At 46.4% G+C, this 27,322-nt stretch overlaps 1 protein-coding gene across 5 annotated transcripts in view; it reads left to right on the plus strand.

Moving 5' to 3' along the window:
* Positions 1–27,322, plus strand: part of CAMSAP2 (calmodulin regulated spectrin associated protein family member 2) — a 198,952-nt gene that overhangs the window by 144,772 nt on the left and 26,858 nt on the right. For all 5 annotated transcript variants that reach the window (XM_075617069.1, XM_075617066.1, XM_075617071.1 and 2 more), the window contains 6 exons: positions 437–518; positions 1,553–1,587; positions 13,675–13,744; positions 15,059–17,255; positions 24,703–24,839; positions 26,219–26,442. In XM_075617069.1, the coding sequence (XP_075473184.1) occupies positions 437–518; positions 1,553–1,587; positions 13,675–13,744; positions 15,059–17,255; positions 24,703–24,839; positions 26,219–26,442 (2,745 nt within the window). The remainder of the gene's footprint in view (positions 1–436; positions 519–1,552; positions 1,588–13,674; positions 13,745–15,058; positions 17,256–24,702; positions 24,840–26,218; positions 26,443–27,322) is intronic.

The following is a 27,322-nucleotide window of genomic DNA, read 5'->3' on the forward strand; positions in this document are numbered from 1 at the left end:
GTGTAATAAAGGCGGGGAACCTCTGGTATAATCTTTGGTTAAAAGGCAGACGATTGAATGGCTGACTTGTAATAACCGTAAGATGAGACCCAACATAGACTTTCTGGGGAGACGGGGAATCCCCGGGGCTGCAATTACCGCTTCCTATCTATGTAAACAATTAGTCAGGGGAACTCGGCTCTATGAATTGGACGCACGATAAAATTGACCGTAACCATTTCCATGTGGAATGTTCCATGGAAAACATGCGCAAATCCCAGCGGAATATTCCAAAAAATTCAAAGGGATTATTTTTTTTTTACACATGGCGGCAAAATGCTTTGTAAGGTTTGTTTTTTTAGAAATATTTGGACAACAGAAAGACGGAGAAAGTTTGAGAGCGCTGCTAATAATGACATAATAATAATAATAATTGCATGAATTATTTCACTCACAGATCCCATGCAGTCTGGGTGGAATGTCCCTTCAGCTCCAAACACTAACAGGAGAAACACCATGGATAGCTCTACTCATTCCAGGTAACCCCCCCCCCCCCCGGGAAGCGAAGCGCGTAGGGAACCTGCATGGGCCGACACTCACTTTAATGAAGGTTGACGCAGTGTGAGCGGTGTAACGTCCGACCCTGTGCGATCTTTGGGTTTTTGTCGTGTTTAGGATTTAGCCTAAAGTCTATCCCAAGCATGTGACATTTCCTTTGCTGTTTTACCCCCTACCACCTCTGCTGGGCGGCCGTTCCACGAAATCACCACCCTTTCTGTGAAGAAGTACTTCCTCACACTTCCCCTGAGCCTCCCGCCCTCCATCTTGAGAGAATAGCCGACGGCTCACGGTATGGGTGGTGGATTTGTGGACTAGCCTCCCAGCAGAGGCGGTTAGGAGGTAATACATTATGGGAATACACAGGTGCTTGGGTAACGACATAAGATCAAATGGGGTGTGAGGTATTGATGAATGAGCGGGTCCCCCAGAGCTGAACTGAGGGACACGCAATCAATTTTTTTTTACATTTGTGCCAACACATGGCAGAAAAACAAAGATGGCTGCGGTGTCACCCAATCAGAAGCTGCAATGTCATCGCAGAATGAGGTCACTACTTTCTATTGGCTGCCAGAGTGAGGCTGGCCCCAGCGGCCATATTGTTTTTCCCGGATGAGGGAATTGTAACACAAAATGTCAGGAATCTGTGAGAGGGGGGCGGGGAGCGGTCCTAGGGGGTCTCCGAAGTTTGGAGTGCTGCTGTTCAGCTCCAGCGGGGTGCCCTTGTTTTAAATAAGGTAAAACAAATATAGGTATTGCTTTTTTTAAATACTAAGTGAAAACAAATCCCCAAACTTTTTTCTTTAAATCAAATATCACATTTTTGGAGCAGCCCGGTACTTCCTTTAACCCTTTAAGTGCCCTAGTATCTATGTTTCCCCCCCCCTAAATAAAAATGCCCGTTGCCTTAGGGGAGAAGGCGTCTGGTGCCCATCCCCCCTCCCCTTGCATCACCAGCGATGGCGGGGTCGCGGCGTACCTGCGGCGTGACTTATCATCCCTTCTTGTTTTGCAGGAGCCCACGTCAGGCGGCTGCCGCTGCGGCCCCAGGTAATACCCAAACCTCCTAATATCCCCGTAATCAGCGGGGCAAGAGGAGGGCATGTGTGGGTTATTCCTCCCCGGACCAATACTCAGCGTTTCTCAGCTGGCGCCGCAATGGGGGAAGTGACGTAATACTTATTATTATGTCATGTAAAACGGCTTTTTTACAAGCCAACCACCGTTAAAGCAGCACATAAGTTTCATTTATTGGGGTTTTTTTGGTTTCTTTTTTTATTGAAGGGTTGACGCAGAGGGTCTACGGGCGCTGGACGGTGTTAGCTTCTGCTCTGGGGCCCCCTGCTTTCGGAGATACTTACCTCCCTAGGTAGCGTGGCCAGGCGGCTAATACAGGACACAATGGTGAAAGGTGTGACGCGCTCGAGACACACAGACGTCTCTCCACTCCATTCTGTTTCCTCCTCTTCTTGGTCCCACCCCCAGGCTCCTGACACCTCTTCCTGATTTGCTGCTGCTGGGTAATGCAGCCAATTAGGATGGAGGAAGCTGCCCAGCCCCTTGCAGTAGCCCTGCTCTCTCCTTGCTCGGGAAATCCCGCGGCCCCCCCAAGCCAGTCAGGTCACTATGTCCAGAGAGATAATACCGGTATACACATACACGCCCAGAGAAGTAATACCGGTATACATATACACGCCCAGAGAGGTAATACCGGTATACACATACACGCCCAGAGAGGTAATACCGGTATATACATACACACCCAGAGAGGTAATACCGGTATATACATACACGCCCAGAGAGGTAATACCGGTATACACATACACGTCCAGAGAAGTAATACCGGTATACACATACACGCCCAGAGAGGTAATACTGGTATACACATACACGCCCAGAGAGGTAATACCGGTATACACATACACGCCCAGAGAGGTAATACCGGTATATACATACACGCCAAGAGAAGTAATACCGGTATACACATACACGCCCAGAGAGGTAATACCGGTATACACATACACGCCCAGAGAGGTAATACCGGTATACACATACACGCCCAGAGAGGTAATACCGGTATACACATACACGCCCAGAGAGGTAATACCTGTATACACAGATACGCCCAGAGAGGTAATACCTGTATACACAGACACGCCCAGAGAGGTAATACCGGTATACACATACACGCCCAGAGAGGTAATACCGGTATACACATACACGCCCAGAGAGGTGATACCAGTATACACATACACACCCAGAGAGGTAATACCGGTATACACATACACGCCCAGAGAGGTAATACCGGTATACACACACGCCCTGAGAGGTAATACGGGTATACACATACACGCCCAGAGAGGTAATACCGGTATACACATAAACACCCAGAGGGGTAATACCGGTGTACACATACACGCCCAGAGAGGTAATACCGGTATACACATACGCACCCAGAGAGGTAATACCGGTATACACATACACGCCCAGAGGGGTAATACCGGTATACACATACACGCCCAGAGAGGTAATACCGGTATACACATACACGCCCAGAGAGGTAATACCGGTATACACATACACGCCCACAGGGGTAATACCGGTATACACATACACGCCCAGAGAGGTAATACCGGTATACACATACACGCCCACAGGGGTAATACCGGTATACACATACAGGCCCAGAGAGGTAATACCGGTATACACATACACGCCCTGAGAGGTAATATCGGTATACACATACACGCCCAGAGAGGTAATACCGGTATACACATACATGCCCAGAAAGGTAATACCGGTATACACATACATATCCAGAGAGGTAATACCGGTATACACATACACACCCAGAGGGGTAATACCGGTGTACACATACACGCCCAGAGAGGTAATACCGGTATACACATACGCGCCCAGAGAGGTAATACCGGTATACACATACACGCCCAGAGAGGTAATACCGGTATACACATACACGCCCAGAGATGTAATACCGGTATCCACATACACGCCCAGAGAGGTAATACCGGTATACACATACACGCCCAGACAGGTAATACCGGTATACACATACACGCCCAGAGAGGTAATACCGGTATACACATTCACCCCCAGAGAGGTAATACCGGTATGCACATACACGCCCAGACAGGTAATACCGGTATACACATACACGCCCAGAGAGGTAATACCGGTATACACATACACGCCCAGAGAGGTAATACCGGTATACACATACACGCCCAGAGAGGTAATACCGGTATACACATTCACCCCGAGAGAGGTAATACCTGTATGCACATACACGCCCAGAGAGGTAATACCGGTATACATATACACGCCCGGAGAGGTAATACCGGTATACACATACATGCCCAGAGAGGTAATACCGGTATACACATACACACCCAGAGAGGTAATACCGGTATACACATACACGCCCAGAGAGGTAATACCGGTATACTCATACATGCCCAGAGAGGTAATACCGGTATACACATACACACCCAGAGAGGTAATACCGGTATACATATACACGCCCAGAGAGGTAATACCGGTATACACATACACGCCCAGTGAGGTAATACCGGTATACACATACACACACAGAGAGGTAATACCGGTATACACATACACACCCAGAGAGGTAATACCGGTATACACATACACGCCCAGAGAGGTAATACCGGTATACACATACACGTCCAGAGAGGTAATACCGGTATACACATACACCCAGAGAGGTAATACCGGTATACACATACACACCCAGAGAGGTAATACCGGTATACACATACACGCCCAGTGAGGTAATACCGGTATACACATACACACACAGAGAGGTAATACCGGTATACACATACACACCCAGAGAGGTAATACCGGTATACACATACACGCCCAGAGAGGTAATACCGGTATACACATACACGCCCAGAGAGGTAATACCGGTATACACATACACACCCAGAGAGGTAATACCGGTATACACATACACGCCCAGAGAGGTAATACCGGTATACACCCGGAGCTGAAATTAACACAGGTCAGGTCCAGAGACCCCCAGCTTCAACGCTGTAATGAAAAAATTAATTACAAATGCTGCTTTAATGTTTCATGGGCGCTTATGATGTACCAGGTAAGTTTCTCTGTTGTGATCGGGCTGTCTGTTCGATCGAAATGACAGAAGCTGAATTCCCTGTGTCCGGGGGCCAGCTGCGTCACTCGATCGCTGACGCAGAAGTGCTGGGTGGGGTCTGGTGACATTCTGGTGCCATCGGGTCCCCCGGCACTGAAAAGGTTAAACAGATCTGTTAAAGTAAGTCAGCACATGTGAGAACCTCGATATATCACCAGTCTATGGGAGCATGTATCAGTAAGTGTGAGAACCTCGATATATCACCAGTCTGCGGGAGCATGTATCAGTAAGTGTGAGAACCTCGATATATCACCAGTCTATGGGAGCATGTATCAGTAAGTGTGAGAACCTCGATATATCACCAGTCTGCGGGAGCATGTATCAGTAAGTGTGAGAACCTCGATATATCACCAGTCTGCGGGAGCATGTATCAGTAAGTGTGAGAACCTCGATATATCACCAGTCTGCGGGAGCATGTATCAGTAAGTGTGAGAACCTCGATATATCACCAGTCTATGGGAGTATTTATCAGTAAGTGTGAGAACCTCGATATATCACCAGTCTATGGGAGTATTTATCAGTAAGTGTGAGAACCTCGATATATCACCAGTCTATGGGAGTATTTATCAGTAAGTGTGAGAACCTCGATATATCACCAGTCTATGGGAGCATGTATCAGTAAGTGTGAGAACCTCGATATATCACCAGTCTGCGGGAGCATGTATCAGTAAGTGTGAGAACCTCGATATATCACCAGTCTATGGGAGCATGTATCAGTAAGTGTGAGAACCTCGATATATCACCAGTCTGCGGGAGTATTTATCAGTAAGTGTGAGAACCTCGATATATCACCAGTCTGCGGGAGCATGTATCAGTAAGTGTGAGAACCTCGATTTATCACCAGTCTATGGGAGCATGTATCAGTAAGTGTGAGAACCTCGATATATCACCAGTCTGCGGGAGCATGTATCAGTAAGTGTGAGAACCTCGATATATCACCAGTCTGCGGGAGTATTTATCAGTAAGTGTGAGAACCTCGATATATCACCAGTCTATTGGAGTATTTATCAGTAAGTGTGAGAACCTCGATATATCACCAGTCTATGGAAGTATTTATCAGTAAGTGTGAGAACCTCGATATATCACCAGTCTATGGGAGCATGTATCAGTAAGTGTGAGAACCTCGATATATCACCAGTCTATGGGAGTATTTATCAGTAAGTGTGAGAACCTCGATATATCACCAGTCTATGGGAGTATTTATCAGTAAGTGTGAGAACCTCGATATATCACCAGTCTGCTGGAGTATTTATCAGTAAGTGTGAGAACCTCGATATATCACCAGTCTATGGGAGTATTTATCAGTAAGTGTGAGAACCTCGATATATCACCAGTCTGCTGGAGTATTTATCAGTAAGTGTGAGAACCTCGATATATCACCAGTCTGCTGGAGTATTTATCAGTAAGTGTGAGAACCTCGATATATCACCAGTCTATGGGAGTACTTATCAGTAAGTGTGAGAACCTCGATATATCACCAGTCTATGGGAGTATTTATCAGTAAGTGTGAGAACCTCGATATATCACCAGTCTATGGGAGTATTTATCAGTAAGTGTGAGAACCTCGATATATCACCAGTCTATGGGAGTATTTATCAGTAAGTGTGAGAACCTCGATATATCACCAGTCTGCGGGAGCATGTATCAGTAAGTGTGAGAACCTCGATATATCACTAGTCTGCGGGAGCATGTATCAGTAAGTGTGAGAACCTCGATATATCACTAGACTGCGGGAGCATGTATCAGTAAGTGTGAGAACCTCGATATATCACCAGTCTATGGGAGTATTTATCAGTAAGTGTGAGAACCTCGATATATCACCAGTCTATGGGAGTATTTATCAGTAAGTGTGAGAACCTCGATATATCACCAGTCTGCGGGAGCATGTATCAGTAAGTGTGAGAACCTCGATATATCACTAGTCTGCGGGAGCATGTATCAGTAAGTGTGAGAACCTCGATATATCACTAGTCTGCGGGAGCATGTATCAGTAAGTGTGAGAACCTCGATATATCACCAGTCTGCGGGAGCATGTATCAGTAAGTGTGAGAACCTCGATATATCACCAGTCTATGGGAGCATGTATCAGTAAGTGTGAGAACCTCGATATATCACCAGTCTGCGGGAGTATTTATCAGTAAGTGTGAGAACCTCGATATATCACCAGTCTACTGGAGTATTTATCAGTAAGTGTGAGAACCTCGATATATCACCAGTCTATGGAAGTATTTATCAGTAAGTGTGAGAACCTCGATATATCACCAGTCTATGGGAGCATGTATCAGTAAGTGTGAGAACCTCGATATATCACCAGTCTATGGGAGTATTTATCAGTAAGTGTGAGAACCTCGATATATCACCAGTCTATGGGAGTATTTATCAGTAAGTGTGAGAACCTCGATATATCACCAGTCTGCTGGAGTATTTATCAGTAAGTGTGAGAACCTCGATATATCACCAGTCTATGGGAGTATTTATCAGTAAGTGTGAGAACCTCGATATATCACCAGTCTGCTGGAGTATTTATCAGTAAGTGTGAGAACCTCGATATATCACCAGTCTGCTGGAGTATTTATCAGTAAGTGTGAGAACCTCGATATATCACCAGTCTATGGGAGTACTTATCAGTAAGTGTGAGAACCTCGATATATCACCAGTCTATGGGAGTATTTATCAGTAAGTGTGAGAACCTCGATATATCACCAGTCTATGGGAGTATTTATCAGTAAGTGTGAGAACCTCGATATATCACCAGTCTATGGGAGTATTTATCAGTAAGTGTGAGAACCTCGATATATCACCAGTCTGCGGGAGCATGTATCAGTAAGTGTGAGAACCTCGATATATCACTAGTCTGCGGGAGCATGTATCAGTAAGTGTGAGAACCTCGATATATCACTAGTCTGCGGGAGCATGTATCAGTAAGTGTGAGAACCTCGATATATCACCAGTCTGCGGGAGCATGTATCAGTAAGTGTGAGAACCTCGATATATCACCAGTCTATGGGAGCATGTATCAGTAAGTGTGAGAACCTCGATATATCACCAGTCTGCGGGAGCATGTATCAGTAAGTGTGAGAACCTCGATATATCACCAGTCTATGGGAGTATTTATCAGTAAGTGTGAGAACCTCGATATATCACCAGTCTGCGGGAGCATGTATCAGTAAGTGTGAGAACCTCGATATATCACCAGTCTATGGGAGTATTTATCAGTAAGTGTGAGAACCTCGATATATCACCAGTCTATGGGAGTATTTATCAGTAAGTGTGAGAACCTCGATATATCACCAGTCTATGGAAGTATTTATCAGTAAGTGTGAGAACCTCGATATATCACCAGTCTATGGGAGTATTTATCAGTAAGTGTGAGAACCTCGATATATCACCAGTCTACTGGAGTATTTATCAGTAAGTGTGAGAACCTCGATATATCACCAGTCTATGGAAGTATTTATCAGTAAGTGTGAGAACCTCGATATATCACCAGTCTATGGGAGCATGTATCAGTAAGTGTGAGAACCTCGATATATCACCAGTCTATGAGAGTATTTATCAGTAAGTGTGAGAACCTCGATATATCACCAGTCTATGGGAGTATTTATCAGTAAGTGTGAGAACCTCGATATATCACCAGTCTGCTGGAGTATTTATCAGTAAGTGTGAGAACCTCGATATATCACCAGTCTATGGGAGTATTTATCAGTAAGTGTGAGAACCTCGATATATCACCAGTCTGCTGGAGTATTTATCAGTAAGTGTGAGAACCTCGATATATCACCAGTCTGCTGGAGTATTTATCAGTAAGTGTGAGAACCTCGATATATCACCAGTCTATGGGAGTACTTATCAGTAAGTGTGAGAACCTCGATATATCACCAGTCTATGGGAGTATTTATCAGTAAGTGTGAGAACCTCGATATATCACCAGTCTATGGGAGTATTTATCAGTAAGTGTGAGAACCTCGATATATCACCAGTCTATGGGAGTATTTATCAGTAAGTGTGAGAACCTCGATATATCACCAGTCTATGGGAGTATTTATCAGTAAGTGTGAGAACCTCGATATATCACCAGTCTATGGAAGTATTTATCAGTAAGTGTGAGAACCTCGATATATCACCAGTCTATGGGAGTATTTATCAGTAAGTGTGAGAACCTCGATATATCACCAGTCTACTGGAGTATTTATCAGTAAGTGTGAGAACCTCGATATATCACCAGTCTATGGAAGTATTTATCAGTAAGTGTGAGAACCTCGATATATCACCAGTCTATGGGAGCATGTATCAGTAAGTGTGAGAACCTCGATATATCACCAGTCTATGGGAGTATTTATCAGTAAGTGTGAGAACCTCGATATATCACCAGTCTATGGGAGTATTTATCAGTAAGTGTGAGAACCTCGATATATCACCAGTCTGCTGGAGTATTTATCAGTAAGTGTGAGAACCTCGATATATCACCAGTCTATGGGAGTATTTATCAGTAAGTGTGAGAACCTCGATATATCACCAGTCTGCTGGAGTATTTATCAGTAAGTGTGAGAACCTCGATATATCACCAGTCTGCTGGAGTATTTATCAGTAAGTGTGAGAACCTCGATATATCACCAGTCTATGGGAGTACTTATCAGTAAGAGTGAGAACCTCGATATATCACCAGTCTATGGGAGTATTTATCAGTAAGTGTGAGAACCTCGATATATCACCAGTCTATGGGAGTATTTATCAGTAAGTGTGAGAACCTCGATATATCACCAGTCTATGGGAGTATTTATCAGTAAGTGTGAGAACCTCGATATATCACCAGTCTGCGGGAGCATGTATCAGTAAGTGTGAGTACCTCGATATATCACTAGTCTGCGGGAGCATGTATCAGTAAGTGTGAGAACCTCGATATATCACTAGTCTGCGGGAGCATGTATCAGTAAGTGTGAGAACCTCGATATATCACCCGTCTGCGGGAGCATGTATCAGTAAGTGTGAGAACCTCGATATATCACCAGTCTATGGGAGCATGTATCAGTAAGTGTGAGAACCTCGATATATCACCAGTCTGCGGGAGCATGTATCAGTAAGTGTGAGAACCTCGATATATCACCAGTCTATGGGAGTATTTATCAGTAAGTGTGAGAACCTCGATATATCACCAGTCTATGGGAGTATTTATCAGTAAGTGTGAGAACCTCGATATATCACCAGTCTATGGGAGTATTTATCAGTAAGTGTGAGAACCTCGATATATCACCAGTCTATGGAAGTATTTATCAGTAAGTGTGAGAACCTCGATATATCACCAGTCTATGGGAGTATTTATCAGTAAGTGTGAGAACCTCGATATATCACCAGTCTACTGGAGTATTTATCAGTAAGTGTGAGAACCTCGATATATCACCAGTCTATGGGAGTATTTATCAGTAAGTGTGAGAACCTCGATATATCACCAGTCTATGGAAGTATTTATCAGTAAGTGTGAGAACCTCGATATATCACCAGTCTATGGGAGCATGTATCAGTAAGTGTGAGAACCTCGATATATCACCAGTCTATGGGAGTATTTATCAGTAAGTGTGAGAACCTCGATATATCACCAGTCTATGGGAGTATTTATCAGTAAGTGTGAGAACCTCGATATATCACCAGTCTGCTGGAGTATTTATCAGTAAGTGTGAGAACCTCGATATATCACCAGTCTATGGGAGTATTTATCAGTAAGTGTGAGAACCTCGATATATCACCAGTCTATGGGAGTATTTATCAGTAAGTGTGAGAACCTCGATATATCACCAGTCTGCTGGAGTATTTATCAGTAAGTGTGAGAACCTCGATATATCACCAGTCTATGGGAGTACTTATCAGTAAGTGTGAGAACCTCGATATATCACCAGTCTATGAGAGTATTTATCAGTAAGTGTGAGAACCTCGATATATCACCAGTCTATGGGAGTATTTATCAGTAAGTGTGAGAACCTCGATATATCACCAGTCTATGGGAGTATTTATCAGTAAGTGTGAGAACCTCGATATATCACCAGTCTGCGGGAGCATGTATCAGTAAGTGTGAGAACCTCGATATATCACTAGTCTGCGGGAGCATGTATCAGTAAGTGTGAGAACCTCGATATATCACTAGTCTGCGGGAGCATGTATCAGTAAGTGTGAGAACCTCGATATATCACCAGTCTGCGGGAGCATGTATCAGTAAGTGTGAGAACCTCGATATATCACCAGTCTATGGGAGCATGTATCAGTAAGTGTGAGAACCTCGATATATCACCAGTCTGCGGGAGCATGTATCAGTAAGTGTGAGAACCTCGATATATCACCAGTCTATGGGAGTATTTATCAGTAAGTGTAAGAACCTCGATATATCACCAGTCTATGGGAGTATTTATCAGTAAGTGTGAGAACCTCGATATATCACCAGTCTATGGGAGTATTTATCAGTAATTGTGAGAACCTCGATATATCACCAGTCTATGGAAGTATTTATCAGTAAGTGTGAGAACCTCGATATATCACCAGTCTATGGGAGTATTTATCAGTAAGTGTGAGAACCTCGATATATCACCAGTCTATGGAAGTATTTATCAGTAAGTGTGAGAACCTCGATATATCACCAGTCTATGGGAGTATTTATCAGTAAGTGTGAGAACCTCGATATATCACCAGTCTACTGGAGTATTTATCAGTAAGTGTGAGAACCTCGATATATCACCAGTCTATGGGAGTATTTATCAGTAAGTGTGAGAACCTCGATATATCACCAGTCTATGGAAGTATTTATCAGTAAGTGTGAGAACCTCGATATATCACCAGTTTGCTGGAGTATTTATCAGTAAGTGTGAGAACCTCGATATATCACCAGTCTATGGGAGTATTTATCAGTAAGTGTGAGAACCTCGATATATCACCAGTCTGCTGGAGTATTTATCAGTAAGTGTGAGAACCTCGATATATCACCAGTCTATGGGAGTATTTATCAGTAAGTGTGAGAACCTCGATATATCACCAGTCTATGGGAGTATTTATCAGTAAGTGTGAGAACCTCGATATATCACCAGTCTGCTGGAGTATTTATCAGTAAGTGTGAGAACCTCGATATATCACCAGTCTATGGGAGTACTTATCAGTAAGTGTGAGAACCTCGATATATCACCAGTCTATGGGAGTATTTATCAGTAAGTGTGAGAACCTCGATATATCACCAGTCTATGGGAGTATTTATCAGTAAGTGTGAGAACCTCGATATATCACCAGTCTATGGGAGTATTTATCAGTAAGTGTGAGAACCTCGATATATCACCAGTCTGCGGGAGCATGTATCAGTAAGTGTGAGAACCTCGATATATCACTAGTCTGCGGGAGCATGTATCAGTAAGTGTGAGAACCTCGATATATCACTAGTCTGCGGGAGCATGTATCAGTAAGTGTGAGAACCTCGATATATCACCAGTCTGCGGGAGCATGTATCAGTAAGTGTGAGAACCTCGATATATCACCAGTCTATGGGAGCATGTATCAGTAAGTGTGAGAACCTCGATATATCACCAGTCTGCGGGAGCATGTATCAGTAAGTGTGAGAACCTCGATATATCACCAGTCTATGGGAGTATTTATCAGTAAGTGTAAGAACCTCGATATATCACCAGTCTATGGGAGTATTTATCAGTAAGTGTGAGAACCTCGATATATCACCAGTCTATGGGAGTATTTATCAGTAATTGTGAGAACCTCGATATATTACCAGTCTATGGAAGTATTTATCAGTAAGTGTGAGAACCTCGATATATCACCAGTCTATGGGAGTATTTATCAGTAAGTGTGAGAACCTCGATATATCACCAGTCTACTGGAGTATTTATCAGTAAGTGTGAGAACCTCGATATATCACCAGTCTATGGGAGTATTTATCAGTAAGTGTGAGAACCTCGATATATCACCAGTCTATGGAAGTATTTATCAGTAAGTGTGAGAACCTCGATATATCACCAGTCTATGGGAGCATGTATCAGTAAGTGTGAGAACCTCGATATATCACCAGTCTATGGGAGTATTTATCAGTAAGTGTGAGAACCTCGATATATCACCAGTCTATGGGAGTATTTATCAGTAAGTGTGAGAACCTCGATATATCACCAGTCTATGGGAGCATGTATCAGTAAGTGTGAGAACCTCGATACATCACCAGTCTATGGGAGTATTTATCAGTAAGTGTGAGAACCTCGATATATCACCAGTCTATGGGAGTATTTATCAGTAAGTGTGAGAACCTCGATATATCACCAGTCTATGGGAGTATTTATCAGTAAGTGTGAGAACCTCGATATATCACCAGTCTATGGGAGTATTTATCAGTAAGTGTGAGAACCTCGATATATCACCAGTCTGCGGTAGTATTTATCAGTAAGTGTGAGAACCTCGATATATCACCAGTCTATGGGAGTATTTATCAGTAAGTGTGAGAACCTCGATATATCACCAGTCTACTGGAGTATTTATCAGTAAGTGTGAGAACCTCGATATATCACCAGTCTATGGGAGTATTTATCAGTAAGTGTGAGAACCTCGATATATCACCAGTCTATGGAAGTATTTATCAATAAGTGTGAGAACCTCGATATATCACCAGTCTATGGGAGCATGTATCAGTAAGTGTGAGAACCTCGATATATCACCAGTCTATGGGAGTATTTATCAGTAAGTGTGAGAACCTCGATATATCACCAGTCTATGGGAGTATTTATCAGTAAGTGTGAGAACCTCGATATATCACCAGTCTGCGGTAGTATTTATCAGTAAGTGTGAGAACCTCGATATATCACCAGTCTATGGGAGTATTTATCAGTAAGAGATCGGAAAAAGTAATTGGTTCATTTTGGTGGGAAACGCCTTGCTTTTTGTGAAGAAATGTATCACTGTTCTGTTTCCAGCGGTGATCCGGAGGTCCTCGTCGATGTCGTACGTGGATGGGTCCGTTGGGACGTGGCCCAAGGAGAAACGGTGAGAATACAGAGCGGGGAACGTTGGAAATGAACACTCTCATAATTATTGATGTCGATAATCGTGTAATCACTGCTGTTGTCTTGGAGGCGATCATGTCATTATATGAGGAGTATCGACTTAGTGCAGGGGTGGGGGTGACACCAGTCCTCAAGGTCCACCAGCAGGCCAGATTTTTGGGATATCCCTGCTTCAGCACAGGTGGCTCAATCAGTGGCTCAGTCAAAGACTGAGCCACTGATTGAGCCACCTGTGCTGAAGCAGGGACTGATTGTGCCACCTGTGCCGAAGCTGGAACTTACTGCGCCACCTGGGCTTAAGCTGGGACTGATTGAGCCACCTGCGCTGAAGCTGGGACGTATTGAGCCACCTCTGCTAAAGCTGGGACTGATTGAACCACCTGCGCTGAAGCTGGGACGTATTGAGCCACCTCTGCTAAAGCTGGGACTGATTGAACCACCTGTGCTGAAGCTGGGATGTATTGAGCCACCTGTGCTGAAGCTGGGATATCGTAAACACCTGACCTGAAAGTGGCTCTTGAGGACTGGAGTTGCCCACCCCTGTCTTAGGCCGCGCTTATAGTCCGTCGCCTTTGTAATAGCGATTTCTGCTTATAGCGTAAGAGACAAGAGATGGCGACCGGGGTGTGTGGCCGTGAGTGGTTCGCCCTCATTGGCTGGACCACTCACGTGCTGCTGACATCACGCGGTGGTCAGCGAAAAAAACAATTTCCATTTACTTTACCGATTTTGGGCGTGGTCGCGCCCTCTATAGGCGGATGCGATGGATTAAATCAACTTGTTTTGACGCGCCGTCTCCGTAGCCGGGACTATAAGCGCGGCCTTTGTGTCTGGTGACCTTGGTCCTAATCCTAGGGTTGGCTTCCTATGATATCTTGGGCGTCGAAATGAGGTTACGGGTCAGATTTACTTAGCGGTGCTATGCCATACAACACCTTCCCACGATAGAAGACGACTTGTAGTCCATCCAGTTGAAGGGGTCATATGTTGTGTTACAGCTATCGCTGTATTTTGTATGTATATACACATACATACACACACATAACCACACACACACACAATGTTTCAAGTCTTAACAGAGAGAGATTACAATGACATTCTTCATGATCCTTTGCTTCTGCTCTCGTATGTATTATAATTAGTTACAAAGTACTTATTATATAGTTAACTCGATAATATATGGGAAGTGCGATGTACAGCCCATATACTATTTGTGTTTATTGATTATCCTGAGATTAAGTGTTCCCCATTAAGATTATTCTGACCTGTCCCGTTTTTCTTGATTTCATTGCAGATCATCTGTACACGGCGTTTCCTTCAATATCTCTTTCGATAAGGAAGATGGAATGCAAGTGTCCACCCCAAACAGGCCAATCCGGAGATCCATCAGCAATGAAGGGTTTTCCTTCAACGTGAACCGTATTCCCAAGCACATCCGCAAGAACCTGTCATTCCAGCCCATTAACGGACAAGGGCAATCAGAGTGTATTGATGAGGAGCTGAGCCAGACGGGGCAAATCCACGACAACTTGTCACCTACCACCAGCCATTGGAACTCAGTCGATGAAGACCAGTACAAGCCTCTCAATGGGCCACTCCAAAACAGTATTAGTGTAGACGAACTTGACAGTCCGATAGAAGCACCGAGCATCGAAGAAGCCCTGCAGATCATTCATAACCCGGAGAAGACGAACATCGTTGGTGACCAAGTCGACAATGGCTTTTTTCTGCATAGCCATGATAGGAATTTAGGTTTGCAGCTGATTTCGCCTGCTCTTACAGAACCCAGTCTGGATCTAATAGCGGAGATCAAGGGGGCCCAGAGCCCAATCACTGACAACACAGAGGCAGACACTGGAATTCACGTCCCGTCAGATTATATCCCGGAAACCATGGACGAGGATTCTTCTTTGAAAGACTACACGGTTAGCTTGGACTCAGACTTGGAAGAGCCTTTGAAGCTTCATCAGGAGTTCGGAGTACAGGCTACCATTCCCAGAGAGCCCATCAGCCCCTGTCCCAGCTCGGTGAGTGGCAAGTCCCAGGCGTGCAGCACAGCCTCTTCCAGCTCTGGCATCAAAATGACCAGCTTCGCGGAGCAGAAGTTCAGGAAGCTAAACCACGTTGATGGTAGGAGCAGCGGTAGTAGTTCTCAGAAGACGACCCCGGAGGGATCAGAGCTAAATATCCCTCAGGTGCTTGCATTCGACCACATACAGGAGGAGAACGCGCTTCCGCAAGGCAGGGACTCCACACAGCTGTTGGCATCGGAGATGGTCCAGCTGAGGATGAAACTGGAGGAGAAAAGGAGAGCCATCGAGGCACAGAAGAAGAAAGTGGAGGCAGCGTTCACCCGTCAGCGGCAGAAGATGGGCAGGACGGCCTTTCTTACCGTGGTAAAAAAGAAGGGAGATAGCATCTCCCCCCTGCGAGAAGAATCAATGAACGTGGAAAGCGAGAAGTTAACTCCAGAAAGCGACACAGAGAAGGGATCGTCAAGGGCTGGCGACCGAGCTGGAGCCAATCTATCCATAAAGCTGTCCACTGATCTAACCCCTTCCAAGTGGCTGAAGTCTCCGACAACACTGGGAGAGGCAGAGAAACCATGGAGTCTAATGAGTCCCAATGAGGAAAACATGAACGAGGGCGATATCGGGGAGTACACTAAATCCATTGAGAAGCTCAACTCCTCTCTGAATTTTCTCCAGCAAGAAATGCAGCGTTTGGCCCTGCAGCAGGACATGTTGATGCAGATGAGGGAACAGCAGGCCTGGGTAATCTCCCCACCACAATCCTCTCCACAGCCGCAAGCGCAACGGGAATTGAAGCCAACGACAAAGCCCACGGTGACATGGTCTCCGGTTCCGTGTTTCTCTCTGGAATCCCCTCGCCCGGCTCACACATCCCCCCAGACATCTGTCAAGAGAACAGTGTCATTCCCCCCCAAGCTTCAACGTACCCCTCGGCCCAACGAGCTCAAAATCCCACCCCTAAACCGCACGTTGACTCCTCCCCAGTCAGTGGACAGCCTTCCCCGTCTCCGGAGGTTCTCTCCAAGCCAGATTCAGACAAGGTCGTTTGTTTGCTTCGGAGATGACGGGAAACCGGCAGCGGAAGCTCAAGCGGTTAAGGAAATGTTTCTGGCAGAGTTTGGTTCTTCTCTGGGCGACCGTGCAGGAGATGGGGAATCAGAGAAGGGAGGATATTCTCATCAGAATTCTCAGAAGCTAGCAGAAGTGGAGATGAGACCCATCGAGTCCAATGTGTCCGAGGTGCTGTCTCAGCCCATCGTAGAAACTGTGTGTCTCACGCCCAACGATGACCAGTTCAGCCAGCGAAGCTTGGCAGCTTTCAAAAATGGGAACCTCATTGAAGTCCCCCTCTCCAAGCTGCAGCCCCCAGATGAAGCTCCTCCAGACAACAACGAAGATGAAAGTGGTCGGGAGCAGTTTAGCGAGGACCAGAAAGTCTGCTGCGGGTTCTTCTTCAAGGTTGGTGGGTTATTTTTTTGTAGGTTTGACTAATTCTGTGATTCTTTCTAATAGATCCACATGAGAGTTCTTTGGGCATGAACTTCTCAGACCTCCAACTCTTCTTCAGATGTTTAGGTCTAAGGGGATGTAGTAGGGAGAAGATAAACACAGCACATAGGGGCTTTAGGTTTATATACAAGATACTCTATTTAACAGTATTTATTATAAAACAGTCATTTATCTGTCTAGTTCTTCATTTATTTATTCATGAAACTTTGTTAGTGGGGATTGGGTCACTGTCTCACAAGAACTCCCATTGACTTGTCTAGCTCTGTATTTCTCACTAGATACTATTCTGTTTAATTCTCTCATGTTTTCTGACTGTCTGTCTACCTACTTGTGTCTGTCTATCTCGTTATCTCTGTGCATGTGTCTGTTGGTCTGTTTGTGGGTCTATATGTCTGCATTTATTTCTCTCTATCTCTCGCTATATATCTCCCTGTCCCTTTCTCGCTCTTTGCTGTTCTATTGATCTGTCTTTGCACATACATATTTAGCTCTGTCTGTCCTATGTCGAGAGGCATTTTCTTTAAATGTTGAAAAAATAGTACGGGCCATGCTATTTCAGAGACTCAGTCAAAGGGTTATAGCTCAAATCACAGACCTATCCCTCTGACTAATACAGGTATAAAAATGTTCTCCAGGTGATTGGCTAATAGATTAAACAAGTTCCACCCTAGTCTTATTCACCCGGACCAAGTGGGGTTCATTCCCCACAGGCAAGTGTCCGACAGTACCAGGCGGATCGTAAATGTTATTCATAAGGTAAATACTACTAAACTCCCTACATTCATTCTTACTTTAGACGCAGCTAAAGCGTTCAATGGGGTGGACTGGGACCTTTTATTTACAGTCTTGACCTCCTTTGGGCTTACCGGTAACTTCATGAATGTATTTGGGGTCTTTATAGTTTCCCAACAGCTGAGATCCAGAGTTCGGATTTCATATCAGAACTAAGTGTCATTCAAAATGGCACAAGGCAGGGTTCGAGCTCAGGACATCACAGACTTACAAAAACTTCTCATTTTATTTGGTCTGGTAAAAGGCAGCGAAACCAGCATAGAATTCTAGTTAGACCAAGCAGTGCGGACGGACTGGCTATTCCTTGTTTTCTTTCTCAGATTGGCCAACTTTCCCTGTGGTGTTTGGGTCAACATAGAAATGGAATAAGTAGAGGCTATAAGGCTAGAAATGCTCTATTGGCTGCCTAAGAGTTGTAGACCAACCCATTTTACAATTAATTGTCTTGCGTTCCCTGAAAATCTGATATTCGTAAAAAATGGATTTACTGTAACTTGACCTTCAAATTCTCATATGGTTCTCCTTTTCGGGAACCCACAGTCTGGCCCAGGTATGGCTGGAAATAGCTTTTTTTGGTGGCAGAGTTAGGGCCTAGTAAGAGTGTTGAACCTCCTCCATCGAGACCAGATGAAACCTCTTCAACCAATCGGAGAAAAATATGGGGTCCCACCAGTTGAGGTTTTTTTTAGGTATCTCCAGATATGTCACTTTATATGGTCTCTGCCCCTGCAGCTGTCCTCCTATTCAAGCACATACCTTGAGTTTGTGTGTACAGTAGCTCTTCTTTCAGTAACCGGTTGATCTCGGTTCTATACCAGCACTTTATCCCTAACAAGACAAATGAAAAATGTGCTTACATGAGACAATCATGAATGTGTGAGACGCTAGCAGAGGAGGATTGGGAAGAATCGGTAGCAAAGTCTTCCATCAACACGATTACAAGAGCAAACGGGTGTAAAATATTGTATAGATGGTAAGAAAAGAAATAGGCAGGAAGGCGCACCGAGTAGAGGTGATATTTATTCAATTAAAGCCCACAAGGGGTTTAACAATAACGATTAAAAATGCCTGTGACAAAATAGAAGCATGTAAGACATAATACAAAACAAAGTGCAAAAAGTGTGTAGTAAACGTACAATTATTGTAAGTGGAGAGTGATGCCGGAGAGGTCCGGTTTTCAGCCGAGCGCACAAGATGGCGGGGGTCCGGACCCGAAAATGTTCGCTCGCACTGAAAAAGGCTTCTCCCTCCCGGCAGCTCTCTCAGCGACTGGAAGCTCACGTCGCAACCTCCCGTGACCTCTACGCGTTTCGCACAGCGTGCTTCGTCAGGAGGACATGTGGAGAGGCTGCCTGTGAGGCTATATGTATTCTTTTAGCCAATAGGAACCGTTTGGTGTAAAATGTTCGCCGATCTGAATGACTAACAGCTGCAATCCAGGAGGAACAAATCTTACTCCCTAGAATGCTATAATTGCCTATCCAATAAGGAACAACTTAATTAAAAATAATAATAATAGTTATATGATATAATAAACATAATAACACCATATATTGATTTACTTAAACTGTTAAAAGTGAAAATACTTGTATATATATTATGTTAAATATATCATGCTATCTAGTAGGCTAAATCATAATTAATATAATAAATGAATCAAATTAGTATACTGATGTAATAATACGATCATAAATCCCCATTTATATTTCTTATATACATTTTATATTTTTATAATAAACATTCAATAATCTACGTGTGATAGAAATAAGGACCCTGCCAGCACCTCACAACTAGTTAAATGCTCAGTAGAGTTACACTTATATACACGTACACACTAGACTAGTGAACTATGGCTGCCATTCAAATAAACCCTTTGTCATATACAGGCATACCCCGGTTTAAGTACACTCGCGAGTAAGTACATCTCGCTAAATAGGCAAACGGCAGCTCCCTACCTGTACCGAAGCTGTGCGCAAGCGGGGAGACTATAGAGCCTGTTACACATGCATTATTTACATCAGTTATGCACGTATATGATGATTGCAGTACAGTACATGCATCGATAAGTGGGGAAAAGGTAGTGCTTCACTTTAAGTACATTTTCGCTTTACATACATGCTCCGGTCCCATTGCGTACGTTAATGCGGGGTATGCCTGTGTTACATACATGCTCCGGTCCCATTGCGTACGTTAATGCGGGGTATGCCTGTGTTACATACATGCTCCGGTCCCATTGCGTACGTTAATGCGGGGTATGCCTGTGTTACATACATGCTCCGGTCCCATTGCGTACGTTAATGCGGGGTATGCCTGTGTTACATACATGCTCCGGTCCCATTGCGTACGTTAATGCGGGGTATGCCTGTATACTGTTCAATGTTATTCCCTTAGAAAGGGAATCGGCTGAATGTAATCGTTCAAGCCCTGAGGATATCTGGATGGCATTGTACAGTATATATCCAATACTGTTCTCTTCTGCTTAAACGGAGCTCTCTATTCCCCAAACTTTTATTCGCGATTAAATCCGCATTTTAGAACACTTGAGAAACATTAAAAATTTACACAAGAATCAACCACTTACGCGTCTATTGGAACATTGTGTAGACACTCACCATTGGGACCCCAGCGAACTAACTTTTATGGGTATTGAAGTTATAATCGCAGCCATGGTTCACTAGTGTGTACGTGTATATAAGTGTAACTCTGCTGAGCATTTAACTAGTTGTGAGGTGCTGGCAGGGTCCTTATTTCTATCACACGTAGATAATTGAATGTTTATTATAAAAATATAAAATGTATATAAGAAATATAAATGGTGATTTATGACCGTATTATTACATCAGAATACTAATTTTATTACTTTATTATATTAATTATGTATTAACTTACTAGATAGCATGATATATTTAACATAATATATATAAGTATATTCACTTTTAACAGTTTAAGTAAATCAATATATGGTGTTATTAAGTTTATTATATCATATACAGGCGAGCCTCACTAATACGGCGGGTTCCGTTCTATGGCCCCGCGGAAAGCGGAACCGGCGATTTTCAGCGTCTCCTGCAAGTCTGCGCATGTGCAGATCTGCAATCTCCCCTTCTGTGCATGCACAAACTCCGTTCTGCGCTTGCGCAACCTTGGCGGCCCTTGTTCTGCGCATGTGTAACCTCGTCAGCCCCCGTTCTGCACATGCGCAGACAGGGCGGCCCCATTCTCGGTACCGCCGTATTGGTGGATCGCCGAGAAGTGAAACACCGAGAATTGTAGCCCGCCTGTAACTATTATTATTATTTTTAACTATAAAGTTTATTTCTCTAGAATTTATTTTATTAAGAGATTGTTAAGTTGTTCCTTATTGGATAGGCAATTATAGCATTCTAGGGAGTAAGATTTGTTCCTCCTGGATTGCAGCTGTTAGTCAATCAGATCGGCGAACATTTTACACCAAACTGTTCCTATTGGCTAAAAGAATACATATAGCCTCACAGGCAGCCTCTCCACATGACCTCCTGACGAAGCACGCTGTGCGAAACGCGTAGAGGTCACGGGAGGTTGCGATGTGAGCTTCCAGTCGCTGAGAGAGCTGCCGGGAGGGAGAAGCCTTTTTCAGTGCGAGCGAACATTTTCGGGTCCGGACCCCCGCCATCTTGTGCGCTCGGCTGACAACCGGACCTCTCCGGCATCACTCTCCACTTACAATAATTGTACGTTTACTACACACTTTTTGCACTTTGTTTTGTATTATGTCTTACATGCTTCTATTTTGTCACTGGCATTTTTAATCGTTATTGTTAAACCCCTTGTGGGCTTTTATTGAATAAATATCACCGCTCCTCGGTGCGCCTTCCTGCCTATTTCTTTGCTGGTCTTTGTAAGTCTCTCTATGGGAGCTGACTTCTCTATAGGAGGTGGTGGAGTCCTCCCTGGCAGACAGCAGCAACAAATCTAGCAGCCCTGGGTACAAACTTTTTAAAGACAGCACCAGCGGAGCACCATTTTTTAAATGTATTGTATAGATGGTATCTATGTCCAACTAGACTGCATAAGGTTTACACCTCTGTGTCTCCGTTGTGCTTTATGGGTTACTAGCTGAGAGAGCCGGCGTTGCCCGTGAGTTAAATTTCCCGCTATGAGGGGGGGGGGCAGTGGACAGGAGAGGTGCAGTGGACAGGAGAGGGGGGGTACAGTGGACAGGAGAGGGGGGGGCAGTGGACAGGAGAGGGGGGGGAAAGTGGACAGGAGGGGGGGGCAGTGGACAGGAGGGGGGGGACTGTGGACAGGAGAGGGGGGGTCCCCACCCTACAGTGTCTGACATACACACAGTGACACACACACACAGTGACACACACACACACACACACACAGTGACACACACACATACACACAGTGACACACACACACAGTGACACACACACACACACAGTGACACACACACACACACACACAGTGACACACACACATACACACAGTGACACACACACACAGTGACACACACACACACACACACAGTGACACACACACACACACACACACACACAGTGACACACACTCACACACAGTGTCACACATGCACACACACACAGTGTCACACACACACACACACACACACACAGTGACACACACACACAGTGACACACACACACACAGATATGTCACCTCTCCTTCCGGGCACTGCCATCTTAGGTACTCGGCGCCGCGTGCCTGCCCACTGCCTGTCCCCCCGCCGGGGAGGGAGAGAAAGAGCTGAGCGCCGGGGAGGGAGAAAGAGCTGAGCGCCGGGGAGGGAGAGAGAGCTGAGCGCCGGGGAGGGAGAGAGAGCTGAGCTCCGGGGAGGGGGAGAGAGCTGAGCGCCGGGGAGGGAGAGAGAGCTGAGCGCCGGGGAGGGAGAGAGAGCTGAGCGCCGGGGAGGGAGAGAGAGCTGAGCGCCGGGGAGGGAGAAAGAGCTGAGCGCCGGGGAGGGAGAGAGAGCTGAGCGCCGGGCAGGGAGAAAGAGCTGAGTGCCGGGGATGGAGAGAGAGCTGAGCGCCAGTGAGGGAGAGAGAGCTGAGCGCCGGGGAGGGGGAGAGAGCTGAGCGCCGGGGAGGGGGAGAGAGCTGAGCGCCGGGGAGGGAGAGAGAGCTGAGCGCCGGGGAGAGGGAAAGAGCTGAGCGCCGGGGAGGGAGAGTGAGCTGAGCGCCGGGGAGGGAGAGAGAGCTGAGCGCCGGGGAGGGAGAGAGAGCTGAGCGCCGGGGAGGGAGAGAGAGCTGAGCGCCGGGGAGAGGGAAAGAGCTGAGCGCCGGGGAGGGAGAGTGAGCTGAGCGCCGGGGAGGGAGAGAGAGCTGAGCGCCGGGGAGGGAGAGAGAGCTGAGCGCCGGGGAGGGAGAGAGAGCTGAGCGCCGGGGAGAGGGAAAGAGCTGAGCGCCGGGGAGGGAGAGTGAGCTGAGCGCCGGGGAGGGAGAGAGAGCTGAGCGCCGGGGAGGGAGAGAGAGCTGAGCGCCGGGGAGGGAGAGAGAGCTGAGCGCCGGGGAGGGAGAGAGAGGTGAGTGCCGGGGAGGGAGAGAGAGGTGAGCGCCGGGGAGGGAGAGAGAGGTGAGTGCCGGGGAGGGAGAGAGAGGTGAGCGCCGGGGAGGGAGAGAGAGGTGAGCGCCGGGGAGGGAGAGAGAGCTGAGCGCCGGGGAGGGAGAGAGAGCTGAGCGCCGGGGAGGGAGAGAGAGCTGAGTGCCGGGCAGGGAGAGAGAGCTGAGCGCCGGGGAGAGGGAGAGAGCTGAGCGCCGGGGAGGGAGAGAGAGCTGAGCGCCGGGGAGGGAGAGAGAGGTGAGCGCCGGGGAGGGAGAGAGAGGTGAGCGCCGGGGAGGGAGAGAGAGCTGAACGCCGGGGAGGGAGAGAGGTGTGTGTGTGTGTGTGTGTGTGTGTGTGTGTGTGTGTGTGTGTGTGTGTGTGTGTGTGTGTGTGTGTGTGTGTGTGTGTGTCGACGGACAGATATTGTACTGCTGCCACTTGAAAATAACCACCCCCAGCACAACTCAGATTGGGAACACAGTCTGGCATATAATGTACATGGGAACGAGACGAGTTTTCTTAACGACGCTCTTTCCAAATGCAGCAGAACGTGGGATCCCTGGTTATATAACGTGGACTCATTAACCACCTGACCCAGGAGTTCAGCCTCTCTTGCTTCTCTAGCCTCTAAGTCAGGGCGGCCAACTCCAGTCCTCAAGGGCCACCAACAGGTCAGGTTTTCAGGATATTCCTGCTGCAGCCCAGGAGGCTCAATCAGTACCAGCTTCAGCACAGGTGGCTCAATCAGTACCAGCTTCAGCACAGGTGGCTCCATCAGTCCCAGCTTCAGCACAGGTGGTGAATTGATTGAGCCACCTGTGCTGAAGCAGGGATATCCCTAATACTTGGCCTGTTGGTGGCCCTTGAGGACGGGAGTTGGCCATCAGTGCTCTAGGTCGTGGTTTACACCAAAGCTATGGGACATATAACCAAAAGAACAGAAATAAACTTATTAAAAAAACCAACATAATTTCAGTGAACAATCTGGGCGGGGACATGTCCCTTCCAGGAATAGTTCAGCTTACGAATAAATGCTCCCCTATCTGTTAATGTCCCACAGGACGATCGCCAAGAAGAGAACGAGCTCGCCCTGAAACGGGCGGCTTTGCTGGAGAAGCGTGTGCGGCGAGAGAGAGAGAATCAGCAGAAAAAGCTGGAGCAGGAGGCAGAGCTGGAAAACAAGAAGGAAGAAGCCAGGTGAGAGGCCTGGAGCGCAGAGGGGCAATCCCAGCTAGCTGGCAAAAACAAACTCGCAACAGGGCCGTAATATGTGCAACAGAGCAGGCCTGTGAAACGCGCGGGCCGCACGACGCCCAAGAAGCTTATATATGCAGCCTGGAGGTCGGCAGGGAGGGAGTTGTTTGGCCTAGAGGGAGGGAAGGCGGGAGTTGTTTGGCCTGGGGAGAATGAAGAAGGGGGTTGTTTGGCCTGGAGGGAGGGAAGGAAGGAGAGATTTGTTTAGCCCGGTGGGAGAGTGGAAGAATGAGATATGAGAGAGGGGTGTCAGGGGAGATAGAGAGACAGAGGTGAGGGGGGAGAGAGGTAGAGGTTGGGAGAAGTAACGGTTTGATGGGGGGAGTACACTTTTGCCCTAGGAGAGACTGATCCCTTAACCATGTCACTGCCATTAGTACACTTTGTCCCTAGGGGGGACTGGCCCCTTAACCATGTCACTGCCATTAGTACACTTTGCCCCTAGGAGGGACTGATCCCTTAACCATGTCACTGCCATTAGTACACCTTGCCCCTAGGAAGGACTGACCCCTTTAACATGTCACTGCCATTAGTACACTTTGGCCCTAGGTGGGACTGACCCCTTAAACATGTCACTGCCATTAGTACACTTTGGCCCTAGGTGGGACTGACCCCTTAAACATGTCACTGCCATTAGTACACTTTGCCCCTAGGAAGGACTGACCCCTTAACCATGTCACTGCCATTAGTATACTTTGGCCCTAGGTGGGACTGACCCCTTAAACATGTCACTGCCATTAGTACACTTTGCCCCTAGGAAGGACTGACCCCTTTAACATGTCACTGCCATTAGTACACTTTGCCCCTAGGAAGGACTGACCCCTTAACCATGTCACTGCCATTAGTACACTTTGGCCCTAGGTGGGACTGACCCCTTAAACATGTCACTGCCATTAGTACACTTTGCCCCTAGGAGAGACTGACCCCTTAAACATGTCACTGCCATTAGTACACTTTGCCCCTAGGAGGGACTGACCCCTTAACCATGTCACTGCCATTAGTACACTTTGCCCCTAGTAGGGACTGATCCCTTAAACATGTCACTGCCATTAGTACACTTTGCCCCTAGTAGGGACTGATCCCTTAAACATGTCACTGCCATTAGTACACTTTGCCCCTAGGAGGGACTGACCCATTAACCATGTCACTGCCATTAGTACACTTTGCCCCCCGGAGGGACTGACCCATTAAACATGTCACTGCCATTAGTACACTTTGCCCCTAGGAGGGACTGACCCCTTAACCCTGTCACTGCCATTAGTACACTTTGCCCCTAGGAGGGACTGACCCCTGTAAAGTGCTCCCGGTTTTATTCCTCGCAGGCGCAAGTCGGAGGAGGAGCGTAACAAGAAGGAAGATGACAAGGCTCGGCGGGAGTACATCAAACAGGAGTACATGCGGAGAAAGCAGCTGAAACTCATGGAGGCCATGGACTCCATTATTAAGCCCCGGACAAACCTTAGCAAACTCAAGAAGCCCCGGCCCAAATCCATCCACCGGGACCACCAGGGCGACTCCCCAAAAAACCCAATCCGGGGTCCCCCAGGTAACGTGGCGGGAGTATACATATAGTCTGCTGCTCTTACAGTCACATGCACTGCAGTCTTCATAAGGAGACCACATTTATTTCTGTCCTCATTGGCTTCGGACCGTGCCGTACGCCCCAGGAATACGGTCTCCTACGGGTGACACCCTGTCACCCTGTCACCCTGTGCCCTCGCTTATGCGTCCTTGGGAAACGAGGGGTTAAACCGAAGAAGTGGAAAGAGACTGGAAGAAAGTGCAGAGAAATGCCTCCAATGGTGACGTATATCAAAGTCATCTCATAGATAGAGTCAAATATCGTATTTATCCGATTACAGGGCGACCCTGAGTATAGGGCCACCCTGAGTATAAGGCCACCCTGAGTATAGGGCCACCCTGAGTATAGGGCCACCCTGAGTATAAGGCCACCCTGAGTATAAGGCCACCCTGAGTATAAGGCCACCCTGAGTATAAGGCCACCCTGAGTATAAGGCCACCCTGAATATAAGGCCACCCTGAGTATAAGGCCACCCTGAATATAAGGCCACCCTGAATATAAGGCCACCCTGAATATAAGGCCACCCTGAATATAAGGCCACCCTGAATATAAGGCCACCCTGAGTATAGGGCGACCCTGAATATAAGGCCACCCTGAATATAAGGCCACCCTGAATATAATGCCACCCTGAATATAAGGCCACCCTGAATATAAGGCCACCCTGAGTATAAGGCCACCCTGAGTATAAGGCCACCCTGAGTATAGGGCGACCCTGAGTATAAGGCCACCCTGAATATAAGGCCACCCTGAATATAAGGCCACCCTGAATATAAGGCCACCCTGAATATAAGGCCACCCTGAATATAAGGCCACCCTGAATATAAGGCCACCCTGAATATAGGGC

The sequence above is a fragment of the Ascaphus truei genome, chromosome 10, assembly GCF_040206685.1.
Source record: "Ascaphus truei isolate aAscTru1 chromosome 10, aAscTru1.hap1, whole genome shotgun sequence".
In the NCBI taxonomy this organism is placed as follows: domain Eukaryota; kingdom Metazoa; phylum Chordata; class Amphibia; order Anura; family Ascaphidae; genus Ascaphus; species Ascaphus truei.